This window comes from Sus scrofa, chromosome 2, assembly GCF_054392235.1.
Source record: "Sus scrofa isolate SSC_HxYL_T2T_F1_AM1 chromosome 2, Sscrofa_HxYL_maternal_Yorkshire_Landrace_v2.0, whole genome shotgun sequence".
In the NCBI taxonomy this organism is placed as follows: Eukaryota; Metazoa; Chordata; class Mammalia; order Artiodactyla; family Suidae; genus Sus; species Sus scrofa.
The window spans coordinates 111,859,456-111,872,127 of NC_139384.1; the positions used below are offsets into that span (position 1 = coordinate 111,859,456).

A 12,672-nucleotide genomic window follows, 5' to 3' on the forward strand; every position below is an offset into this window, starting at 1 on the left:
TGCTATAGCTGTGCCATAGGTCGCAGATGCAGCTAGGATCTGGCGTTTCTTTGGCTATGGTGTAGGGTGGCAGCTACAGCTCCGTTTTGTCCCCTAGTCTGGAAACCAAGGTCATTGATGCCCAGATAAAGAAACTACAGAATGTTATTAAATATCCTGGAAAATTCTCTAACTCAACAAATTTGCTTTATAGAATGTCAAAATGCTGTAAATATTATTGGAAACATTTTTAGCATAGGAGGAAGAATATAAACCTCACCTAAAATAATGAATAATGATAGTAGTCATAATTTAAGTAATAATACCATGTGTTATGTTATTAAACCTTTGGTTTATTTATGTTTTACTCAGTTGCATTTGTAATTATCATGGGAAAGATTACATACAATGTTCAGTGATCTTGTCTTTCATTATCAATAAATTTAGAAAAACATACATAGTTCAAAGATATCATTGGCTGTGTAGCTTAAAAGTCTCATGTTGAAATAGTCCAAATATTTGATATTTGGTCTTTATTGTCTACCATTTATCAGAAATAAAATTCTTTTCTGACTAACAGTTCATTTGCTTTCCAGGAAAGTGGGTACTAACTAAGGACTACATTATTCATAGTGCCAAAAGTGGCAGGTGGCTTGATGAAACAACTTATGAATGGGGATATAAGATTGAAAAAGATTCCCATTATTCACCTCAAATGCAATCTGCACCTAAAAGATGGCGTGAAGAGCTAAAACGAACTGGTGCTCCAGGAGCCTTCCATAGATGGAAAGTTGTCCTCCTTGTTAGAACTGATAAACGAAGTGATTCTCTTGTAAGGTGAGATCTCATAAAACCTAAAGCAATGAGTGTGAAAACAGTTTTGGTTTGCTTAAATACCTACTTTATTTTTTTTAATTACTCAATGAATTTATTACATTTATGGTTGTACAGTGATAAAGCATTTCCATCCTAAACCCCCAGCATCCCCTCATCCCCCAACCTCTCTCCTTTGGAAACCGTAAGTTTTTCAAAGTCTGTGAGTCAGGATCTGTTCTGTAAAGAAGTTCATTGTGTCCTTTTTTCAGATTCCATATGTAAGTGATAGCATTTGATGTCGGTGTCTCATTGTCTGACTGACTTACTTAGCATGATAATTTCTAGGTCCATCCATGTTGCTAAAAATGCTGGTATTTCGTTCCTTTTAATGGCTGAGTAGGTGTTCCCATCATGGCTCAGTGGTTAACGAATCCAACTAGAAACCATGAGATTGTGGGTTCGATCCCTGGCCTTGGTCAGTGGGTTAAGGATCTGGCGTTGCCGTGAGCCGTGGTGTAGGTTGCAGACGTGGCTCGGATCCCACGTTGCTGTGGCTCTGGTGTAGGCCGGTGGCTACAGCTCCGATTCGACCCCTAGCCTGGGAATCTCCATATGCCACGGGAGCAGCCCTAGAAAATGGCAAAAAGACAAAAAAAAAAAAAAAAAAAAAAAAATGGCTGAGTAATATTCCATTGTGTATATGTACCACATCTTCTTGATCCACTCCTCTGTCGATGGACGTTTAGGTTGTTTCCATGTCTCGGCTATTGCAAATAGTGCTGCAATGAACATTGGAGTACATGTGTCTTTGCGAGTCATGGTTTTCTCTGGATAGATGCCCAGGAGTGGGATTGCTGGATCGAGTGGTAAATCTATTTTTAGTTTTCTGAGGAGTCTCCATACTGCTTTCCACAGTGGTTGCACCAATTTACAATCCCACCAACAGTGTAAAAGGGTTCCTTTATCTCCACACCCTCTCCAGCACTTATTGTTTGTAGACTTTTGGATGATGGCCATTCTGGCTGGTGTAAGGTGGTACCTCAGAGTGGTTTTGATTTGCTTTTCTCTAATAATGAGTGATGTTGAACATCTTTTCATGTGTTTTTTGGCCGTCTTTATGTCTTCTTTGGAGAACTGTCTGTTTAGATCTTCTGCCCATTTTTTGATGGGGTTCCTTATTATTGTATTTCTTTGCAATTATTAATTTATACCAAATGACCCATGATGATTTATTCTTTGATATCCTAGTTTAGCCATTCTACACGTTTAAGTGTATATGTCTAATGAAACAAAATCTGTTTTAAAATTGCTTTATTCTTATGGTCTCTGTTTTCCTTTTCTGTGTTATCCCATGGCTGGTTCAAGCAACATTTTAAAAAAAATAATTTGAAGATCTTTTGGTTTCAGTTGTGAAGCATTTAAAGATTTTTACAAGTGAAGTGTTACATAAAGGCTTTTTTTCTGGATTTATGTAGTACAGTCTTCATGTTTCATACTATTTTCATCTTGATTTCATTTCTTCTACACAATATTTTAATAAGACTTCTTATTGGATGAACATCATTCTAAGACTGCTGTGACTTTTGGTGGGTATGGAGGGGGGAGTCCAAGGGCTTTTTGTTACCTTTACTAAAGTATAATTCATAGATGGTGAAATGTATAGATTTTAAGTGTATGTTTTGATGAGTTGGGGACATTTTATGCACTCATGTTATCTGTGTATAATTACAATCTTTAACATTTACATTATCCTAAAATATTCTTTTGTGTCCTTTTTCATTTAATTCTGCACAATCAATACCAGATAACCACAGACTACTTTTTTGTCACTGTACATTAGATTTGTCTTTTTTTTAGAGAGTCATATAAATGGGATCATACTGTATATACTCTTTTGATATAGCTTCATTTGCCTACCTTGTTACTTTTAAGGTTCATTCATGTTATTGTGTGTATCATAAGTTCATTTCTTTTTGATGCTGAGTAGTATTCCACTCTGTCTGTGTCACAGACTATTTGTATATTCACCCATTGAGGTACATATGGAGTGTTTACAGTTGGTTTGGTTTATCCTAATATGAATAGAGTGTCTGTGAACATTTAAGTACTAGTCTTGTGGAGACATGTTTTCATTTCTTTTGAGTAAATATCCAGGAATGAAATTGCTCACTCGAATGGCAATTGTGTCTTTAACATTAAAAAAGTGCCAGACTGTTTTCTTAGTAGTAGTAGTACCATTTTACATTCCTACTAGCAATGTATGAGAGTTCCAATTGCTCTGCAATTACTTTGGCACCATTTCCCAAAAATTAGTTGATTTATTTGTGTGGTCTATTTCTCGACTTCTTATTCTCTTCCATTGATACTTATATATACCTTATACCAACAACACACTGTCTTGGTTACTGCAGTGTTAGAGTGGGTCTTGAAATCATGAAGTGTCAGTCTTCCAACTTTGTCCTTTTCAAAATTGTTTTGACGATTTTGGATCTGTTATATTTCTATATGCTTGCCAGTTTCTACAAAAAAATAAGCTGGGGTTTTGATTAAAATTTTATTGAATCTATAGGTCAAATTGGGAAGAATTGAGGTATTAAGATTGATTTGTCCTATCAATAAAGTCTGTTTCTCTCCAGGTTGTTTTTAATTTCTGTCATTAATGTGTAATTGTTTTGTCATATACGTCTTGGCACATATTTTTTTTTTGTTTTGGCCGCACCCATGGCATTCGGAAATTGCTGAGCCAGCGATCAAACCTGCACCACAGCAGTAACCCAACTAATGCAGTGACAGTGCTAGGTTGTTAACCTGCTGTGCCACAAGGGAACTCCTGCACATACTTTAAAAATTTAATTCTAGGTACTTCATAATTGGAAATGCTATTATAAATGGATTGCTTTGAAAGTTTTTAATCTGCATCTTTTGAGAACATTGAGTTTTTTCCTTTATTGTTAATGTGGGAAATCATTATGATTGATTGTTAAACAGAACTTATATTCCTGAAAGAAATTCTACTTCATCGCAGTGTATTATCCATTTTTAATAATTGCTAATACTATTTGTAAATAATTTAAAAAATTTTATATCCTCAACCTGATAAATTACATCTATGAAAAAAAAAAATCTAAACAACGTCATGGATTTTTTTCTCTCCATAAATGGGAACAAGACAAAGATGCTCATTCTGACCATTTCTATTGAGCATTTTACTAGAGGTACTAGCCAGTGCAATAAGGCGAAGAAACTATATACAAAGCAAAGAATTGGAAAGAAAGGGAGTTCCCGTCATGGAGCAGTGGTTAACGAATCCGACTAGGAACCATGAGGTTGTGGGTTCGATCCCTGCCCTTGCTCAGGGGGTTAACGATCTGGTGTTCCGTGAACTGTGGTGTAGGTTGCAGACACGGCTCAGATCCAGCGTTGCTGTGGCTCTGGCGTAGGCCAGTGGCTGCAGCTCTGATTCAACCCCTAGCCTGGGAACCTCCATTTGCCGTGGGAGCGGCCCAAGAAATGGCAAAAAGACAAAAAAAAAAAAAAAAAAAAAAAAAAAGAATTGGAAAGAAAGATAAAAATATTTGTTTTTATTTCCAAAAAATATGATCACATATTAAATAATTTACCAAAAATGCTATTAGAACTAATTAATGATTTTGCAAGACCACAGGATAATAAATGGCTATATAAAAATTGTTTTTGTATGCTAGTGATGAACAGTTAGAAATTAAACCTTAAAAAGCAACATGACATGTGTTTTTTAGTGATTTGATTATGTCTCCAAATAATGTGGGTATTATGTGTGTTTTGGTTTTTGTTTATTGTTTATTATTTGTATATTTGTGTTATTTGCTTGTGGGTTCTCTTAGTTTTTTGGAGATGTGGTACGGCTGTCATTAATTATGGAAAATTCTTGGTCAGTATCTTTTAAAATTTACGTTGTTCTTCTCCTGGAGATCTGTTACCCGTATTTTAGACCATTTGATTTTTTCGTAGTTTTTTGCTTGCTCTGGTCTATTTTGTTTTTTTGTTCACTTGTATGTGTGTGTGTGTATCAGGTGGGTACTTAGCGTTGACTTAAAATTGTTTGATGATTTCACCCTAATTTTTATGCAGTCTGTTGATAAGCCTATAAATAAAAGAAATTCTTCTTTGATATAGTGTATTTCTACCATTGCTGTACTCTATTGAATTCTACATATCTTCATGCAAATTGTTCACCTTTTCCATTATATCCTTTAATATGACTTAGTTATTTTAAAAAAATTTTATTAAAGTATAGTTGATTTAAAATGTACCGCTTTCTTGTGTGTGTGTGTGTGTGTGTGTGGGTGTGTGTGTGTGTGTGTCCTTTTTTGTATTATTTTCCATCATAGTCTATCCTGGGAGATTGGATATAATTCCCTTTGCTATACAGTAGAATCTTATTGTCTTTCCATTTTAAATGTAATAGTTTGCATCTATTAACCCCAAACTCTCAGTCCATTCCAGTCACTTCCCCCTCCCCCTTGGCAACCCCTAGCTCTTCTCTGTGTCTGTGAGTCTGTTTCTTTTGTATAAATAGGTTCATTTGTGCCATATTTTAGATTCCACGTGTAAGTGATATCATATGGTATTTGTCCTCTTTCTAACATATTTCACTAATTATGAGAAGTCTGGTTGCATCCATGTTGCCGTGAATGGCATTATTATGTTGTTTTTATGGCTGCCTAGTATCCATTATATGTGTGTACCAGATCTTCTTAATCCATTCATCTGTCAGTGGACATTTAAGCCATTTCCCTGTCTCAGTTATTGTGAATAGTGCTGCTGTGAAATAAGAGTGCTTGTATTCCTTTGAATTACAGTTTTGTCTGAATATATACCCAGGAGTAGGATTGCTAAATCATATGGTAGTTCTACTTTTAGTTTTCTCAGGAAGCTCCATACTGTTTTCCATAGTGTTTGTACCAATTTATATTCCCACCAACAGAGTAGGAGTGTTACCTTTTCTCCAGGCCCTCTCCAGCATTTCTTATTTGTGGACTTACTAATGATGGCCATTCTGAGTGGTGTGATATGGTACCTCATTGTAGTTTTGATTTACTCTCTAATTGTTAGTGATGTTGAGCATTTTTTCATGTGCCTACTGGCCGTCACATATATCTTTGAAGAAATGTCTGTTTAGGTCTCCTGCCCATTTTTCGATTGGGTTCTTTGTTTTTTTGTTGTTGAGTTGTATGAGTTACTTGTTTTTGTTTCTGTTTTTGTTTTGTAGGGCCACACCCACAGCGTATGGAGGTTCCCAGGCGAGGGGTCGAATCAGAGCTGTAGGCACTGGCCTACGCCACAGCAACAGCAACGTGAGATCTGAGCCACATCTGTGACCTACACCATAGCTCATAGCAACACTGGATCCTTAACCCACTGGGCAAGGCCAGGGATCAAACCCACAACCTCATGGTTTCGAGTCGGATTCATTTCCTCTGCAACACAATGGGAACTCCATGTTTGTATATTTTGGAGTTATACACCTTGTTGGTTTCATTGTTTACAAGATTTTCTCCCATTCCGTACATTGTCTTTTCAGTTTTTTTATGATTTCCTTTGCTATGCAAAGCTTTTAAGTTTGATTGCATACCTTTGTTTATTTTTGTTTTAAATCTATTTCCTTGGCAGACTGATTTAATAAAACATTTGTACGGTTTATGTCAGAATATTTTTGTCTATGTTCTGTTTTAGGAGTTTTATATAGTCGTGTCTTACATATAAGTCTTTGAGCCATTTTGAGTTTATTTTTGTGCATTGTGTGAGGGTATACTCTAGTTGTATTGATTTACATGCAGCTGTGCAGTTTTCCCAACACTCTTTCCTGAAGAGACTATTTTTTCCCAATTTTGTATTCTTGCCTACTTTGTTGAAGATCGTCTGATTGCTATGGCTAGGACTTCCAGTACTATATTGAATAAAAGTGGTCAGCGTGGGCACCCTTGTCTTATTCCAGGTTTTAGCAGGAAGGCTTTCAGCTTGTCTCCATTGAGTGTTGTATTGGCCATGGGTTTGTCGCAAATGGCTTTTATTATATTGAGATATGTTCCCTCTATACCCACTTTGGTAAGAGTTTTGATCATGAATGGATGTTGGATTTTGTTAAATGCTTTCTTTGCATCTGTTGAGAGGATCATGTTCTTGGCCTTTCTTTTATTAATATTGTGTAGTACTTTGGTTGATGTGCCTGTGTTGAACCTTTGTGGTAGACATGGGATGAATCCCACTTGGTTGTCAGGTATCATCTCTTATGTATTTTAGGATTCGGTTTGTTAAAATTTTGTTGAGAATTTTTTGCATCTATATTCATCAAAGATGTTGGCCCATAATTTTCTTTTTTGGTAGTATCTTTGGTTTTGATCATTCCCAGTTGTCTTGAAGTCACTTGATGACCATTTCAAAATATAGATCATCTCTTTGTGCTCTTTATCTTTTGGCAGTGGTTTGTTTTTTTCCCTTGATTTGTGTATTTTTTTTTTTTTTTTAATGCATGCATGCGTAGACATCCCATTTAGAAGAAAAATAGAGACTGGAGTTAATAATATTTATTTAAAAATGGGTGTACCTATTTTGTAAGGTGGTTAGTATGGATGGTTGAGTTAATCTTACCAGTTATTGAGCTGCCTTTGGGTTTTGTTAATGCTGTTGTCATCTTCAGTTTCATCATTTCATTTTACTCCAGTAGTGTTCCACATTTTCTCTGTGCTTAGTGTGGAGTCTGGGATGCTGAAGTGTTTTTAATCAGTGTTCTTGGTTCTCTCTCAGCTTTCAGTAGTTGCTGTACTATTTGATCACTGAAGGACTCTTCACATTTTTCTCCTCTCATTTGTTACTCATTTCAGAGTTGGGGGTAAGGGTGGATGTTTTATTCTTTCTGCAGAGGTTTTAGTTTTAAGCATTTTTCATGTTCTTGGTCTCTGGTGTTGGAATTTACCTGTTGTTGCTCTCTCAATTTCCCATGATAGCCAAATTCTGCTTTGAATTATGGGCAGGTTCTTAGGTAAGAGAGAATTTCAGGCCTCTCCCCCAGTATTAGATCTCTGCTTTGTATTAGTGGAGAAACCTAGGCCCTGTCAGCATTCGTGCCCTCTTCTAGGGACAGGTGGCTTTTACTTCTATCCTTTGTCCCGTATTTTTGGAGGCTGTTCGGCAGGAGGTTTTCCTACCTCTTTCCCAAAGGCAGATGAGTTTTCCTTCCACTGTTCCAACAGAAGCAGTACATCTTTTCATGGGTTCTGAAGGTAGAAGACTTTATTACCTTACCCAGGTGACTTAAGACTTCTGCTTCATATGAGTGAGAAAGATCCAGGGAAGTAGGCCTAGTTTACATCTATCCCTTATTGGACCCCAAGTCCTACTAGCCACTTTTGCTGTTACCTGCCCCTAATCTTTTTTCATGAATGCTTAATAAAGATCAGGGACAAAGAGCTTATAAGTGAGATTGGAATTTTCATGTGTCAGAGACTCCCAGTTATTCTAGAATGTCAAGCTACCTATACTTGGCCTTTAGATTTGTTAAAATTTTACCTGATTCTTACCTGATTTTGTAGTTGCTTCTTCATTCCTATGCCCTGGTGGCTATGAGATAGTTTCAATGTCCAGTCTTTTCAAAAAGATGGCTATCACTCCTTTGGAAATTAAGTTTTTTGGTTAGCTTATCTCAGTTATCTGATGGGTTTATGAAAAATTACAATTTTGTGCATTACTTGGCTATTTCTTATTGTCAGGTGGTAGCAGTGTTCTCTTGTGACTTTCTAAATCCTAATCAAAAATAAACTTTCATGAAAAGTTTTTCTTTTTGGGGGGGATCTTCTGAGTCAAATGTAAAATGCATTTCTTAATGTAGATCAAAGTTTTTCAAAAGCTAATTTTTTAGATGAATGTTGCCAATTTTAATCCCATTTTATGTGGTCCAGAATGATTTCCTTTGAAGTATGTTGCCTTTTGAGATAAATACTTTCTTAGACTTCATTGTTCTTTTGGCTTACTGAGGTGACTTTTCCTTAGGAAATCAACTTAAAATTAAACTTAAAAACTTTTCGCATATCAAGAAATGTGATTTCTTAAACATATCTTCTGAACAACTTATAATTTAAAAGAAAAAACAAAAAAACACTGCTGTAATTTCTCCATGGTACTCAGCCCAAACAAATTAACTCCTTTTGGAGTTGTGCTCCTACTCTTAGGAAGTAATTGATTTAGATAATTTTCACTGAATATACTTTTAAAAAATACTTTCTATGCTGACATTTTTATTTAGAGTTTTGGAGGCTGGAAAAGCAAATGTTATTTTACCAAAAAATTCACCAAGTGGAATAACTCATGTGATTGCCAGTAATGCGAGAATCAAGGCTGAACAAGGAAAAGATAACTTCAAGGCTCCATTTTATCCAATTCAGTATCTAGGGGATTTTCTTTTAGAGGTAAGTAAATAGTAAATATTTATAAGTTTATTTTATAGAATATTGATTTAGTGAAATATATATTAAAATCAGTTTATGTTCTGATTTTTGAAAATGTAGTTGAAAGTAACTAAAAAGACATTTTTTAAGGCAGTCGCTCTCAATCATTTAAATATTCAAAAATACTTCTGATAAATCTGAAAGGAGCTTGCATGTTAAATTTCAAATGGGTCTTATTTTCAGTGTTTTGGTGATGTTATTACAAAATTAAGCATTTTAAATGAGAGTATAAATAACATAGCAATGGGCTCTAGTATCATATGAGAATTATTGGGTTATTTTCCATTGGAAAAGAAGGAGCCATTTCTAAGAATTAAAAAATGTTTTCCTGTCCTATTCCTCTACTTGTTTCCCCACTTAGTACATTTACCACTGCTTAAGTTGTTTGACTCGAAATAATCCTAGAAGAGTTCCTCTGAAAGTAAGCAAAGAAGAATTTTTAAAGGGAATCACTCAGAGTGGAAGAAAAACTGTAGTTGGTCTAAAAACTAAACCTTGACCTTCTAGGAAAAACTAGCTTCTTCAGTGTTTACCAACTCACTGGGTACTATATAAACTTTTATCTAATCATTTACATTGGAGACCTGAGAATCACCTTGAAACCTTCCTTTCCTTTATTCCCCATATCTTGTCAATTACCAAGTCCTGTTGATTTTACTTCAAATAACTCCTACATCAAAACGCTTTTCTCCTATACTACCATCAGAGTGAGTTCATCCTCTTTCTCTTGTGTTCCTGGAATCCACCCCTTCCTTATTACTTTCCTTATTCTGCTTTTTTTTACTCTTTCTAATTTCCAAATAATTATTAACCTTTTCTTTCTATATTTCATTCAACTTCATTCAGAAGGAACATCTAAAATGCTCTTTCTGAAACACTTCTGATCCTATCATTTTCCTATTAAAACACTACAATGGCTTCTCATTGTCGTAGGATAAAGTCCTAAACCTGTAACATGGCTTTAAGTTCCCTTTAAGTTACTACCTTTGAAACTGTATCTTGCTCTATCTTTTTTTATGCTCACAATACTGTAACACAACTGCCTTCTCCCATTTTCTTAAATAGGCTAAGCTACTTCCTACCTCAGTGTTTTCTTAAAAGCTCTTTTCTCTGCCTGAAAAGGTCCTCTCCACTACTCTCTCATTCCCTGTGCCTGCTTGCTTTCTGCCTATCATACAGTTTCCAGTTTTAATGTTGCTTCTTCAAGAAAGCCTCTTGTTCCCCTTATTAAAATAGTTAGGTTAACCTATAATAGCATTATTTTGCTTTATAATATTCATTATAAGTAATTGGCTGATTACTTGGTTAATGTCTTTCTTTTCCATCTAAACTAAAAGCACTGTGTCATCAAGGGCAATGTCTATCTTTTCCATAGTTATATGTGAATCATCTTGCATAAAACCTGCATATAAGTTCTCATTTTATATTTGTTAGATGAATAGAGAAATTATGAATGACCCTTGAGTACTGCAAAAGTAGATGTAATATATCATTCTGTAATTACCTTTCCCTGATGAGTAGCACCAAAGTGGATTGGAAATTTGACCTTAGTTCAAAGGATGAATCTGTTTAGACTATGGATAATCTCATTGTCCTTGACAGTGGCTGGGCCTGTGAACCAGTTCTGATTCATGAGACATGAAGAGAGGTATGTGAGTGCCTCTGAGAAGTTTCTTTCTCATTCTAAGAAGAGAGCCACTGGCAGACTGGCATCTGCTAGATGTGAACATGAAAGAATAAGACCTAAATTACTACTAGTAGCCATTCTTTGACCATGAGGAGAAGTAGCCTTCAGGTGAAACCCATCCTATTGACAGCAAAGTTTAGAGATAGAATGTAGGCTTTTGTAGAAATGCTTGAGTTGCTTGACTAACCAACCCTAAGATCTGTCTTGGCACTGAACCACCATTGCTATTCTGTGAGGTAATTTCCTGTTGCTTACATTAGTTTGAACTTGGAGCCAAAAGCATCCTATCTGAATAGTACCTCTATTACATTTAAGGTAATGTTAACTATCAACAGAATGAAAGCCATTCTTAAATAAATTAGAAAAAAAATTTTTTTTCTATGGAAAGAAAGGGTTAAAGTCTAATTATATAATATGATTTATCCATAATCTTATTTTGCAGTATTCTAACAACAGTCAGAATTTGCTTCTGAAATACTGAAGCAAAAATATATCAAGCAAAAATAATAAACAATACTCTATTTTGTAGTTGTTTTTAGAATACCTTGTTTCTTATAAGTTCTAGATTAGTCAGCTATGAGTTCTTAAACCAAATAAGGAAGGCATTTTGTGATCACTTCTGAGAAGAAAATTGACAATTAACTTCATTTTGATGTCTTGCTTTTTCTTCTACCACTTTGACATAGAACAAAATACATTCCTCATTATATGGATTCTGAAGTGTCCACTAAGGAAGAGTTGTCATGTAAAGTGACTTTGTTATTTTACTTAATGACATTAAGCAGTTGTTTAGGAAGAAAAAGTTAAACTTACTTAACTTTGTGGAAAGCTGCTTAGTAACAGAATCAGAAATTACTTAGTTTAGGTTTTTAGGTATTTATTGAGAACATTTGCTCTACCAGGCACTATGCTATGTACTATGGAAAATGAATAAGACCACCTACCAGACTTCAAAGTGCTGCTGCTATTAGTGGCAAAACAGAATGTAGAAACTATTAACTACAATTCAATGTGTAGTGTACGTTGGTAAAATTATGTGCAAGGTATAGAAACACAGAATAAATTGCTCATGTAATTTTTTTTTGGCCTAAGGAAGGCGTCACAAAAAGGAGAGGATACTTAGGAATACTGAAAACTTCTTTTGACTATCTAAGAAGGAGAATAAAATGAACCATGGAAGAGTCTTATGGAAATATAGTTAGATTAACAAAATATATATATATTCTTTTTGTGCCAGATCCGCTAATTGTTGACCTAGATTTATAAATTATTAGTTCTTTGACCAAAAGGAAGTCATTTATTGTGTGACTGAATTTCTTCCATTGTATGTGGAAGCTAATACTTAGAACTTTGGTTGTGAAAATTACTATGGTATTTCTCGAGGTCATATTTATTTGAGTGATTACCATGTGCCAGGCACTTTGCAAAGCATTTTATGCGCTTAATCTTATTTTAAACTTTACGTTCCTGTATGGTATATATTACGGCCCCATTTTATAGTTAGCGAAATGAGGTATAATTGAGGTTATGCCTCAGTATAAATGAGGTTAAATAATTTTCCTGTGATCTCACAACTATCATGTGTCAAACCAAAAATTTAAGATCAGGCACTCAATAAATTTTAAGGCTTCTCTCCTTCAGTCTCTCTATTCTTTTCTCATTTTGAGTATTACTAGGTTTCCTTGATACTCACCAGGTCTTTTTCTG

General features: G+C 35.0%; 1 protein-coding gene across 8 annotated transcripts in view; it reads left to right on the top strand.

Moving 5' to 3' along the window:
- Positions 1-12,672, top strand: part of SLF1 (SMC5-SMC6 complex localization factor 1) — an 84,097-nt gene that overhangs the window by 23,820 nt on the left and 47,605 nt on the right. For all 8 annotated transcript variants that reach the window (XR_014838286.1, XR_014838288.1, XR_014838287.1 and 5 more), the window contains 2 exons: positions 576-816; positions 9,077-9,239. Coding sequence is in view for 5 of the 8 variants with exons in the window: in XM_021085385.2 (XP_020941044.1) it covers positions 576-816; positions 9,077-9,239 (404 nt within the window). In the remaining 3 variants the exon portion in view is untranslated. The remainder of the gene's footprint in view (positions 1-575; positions 817-9,076; positions 9,240-12,672) is intronic.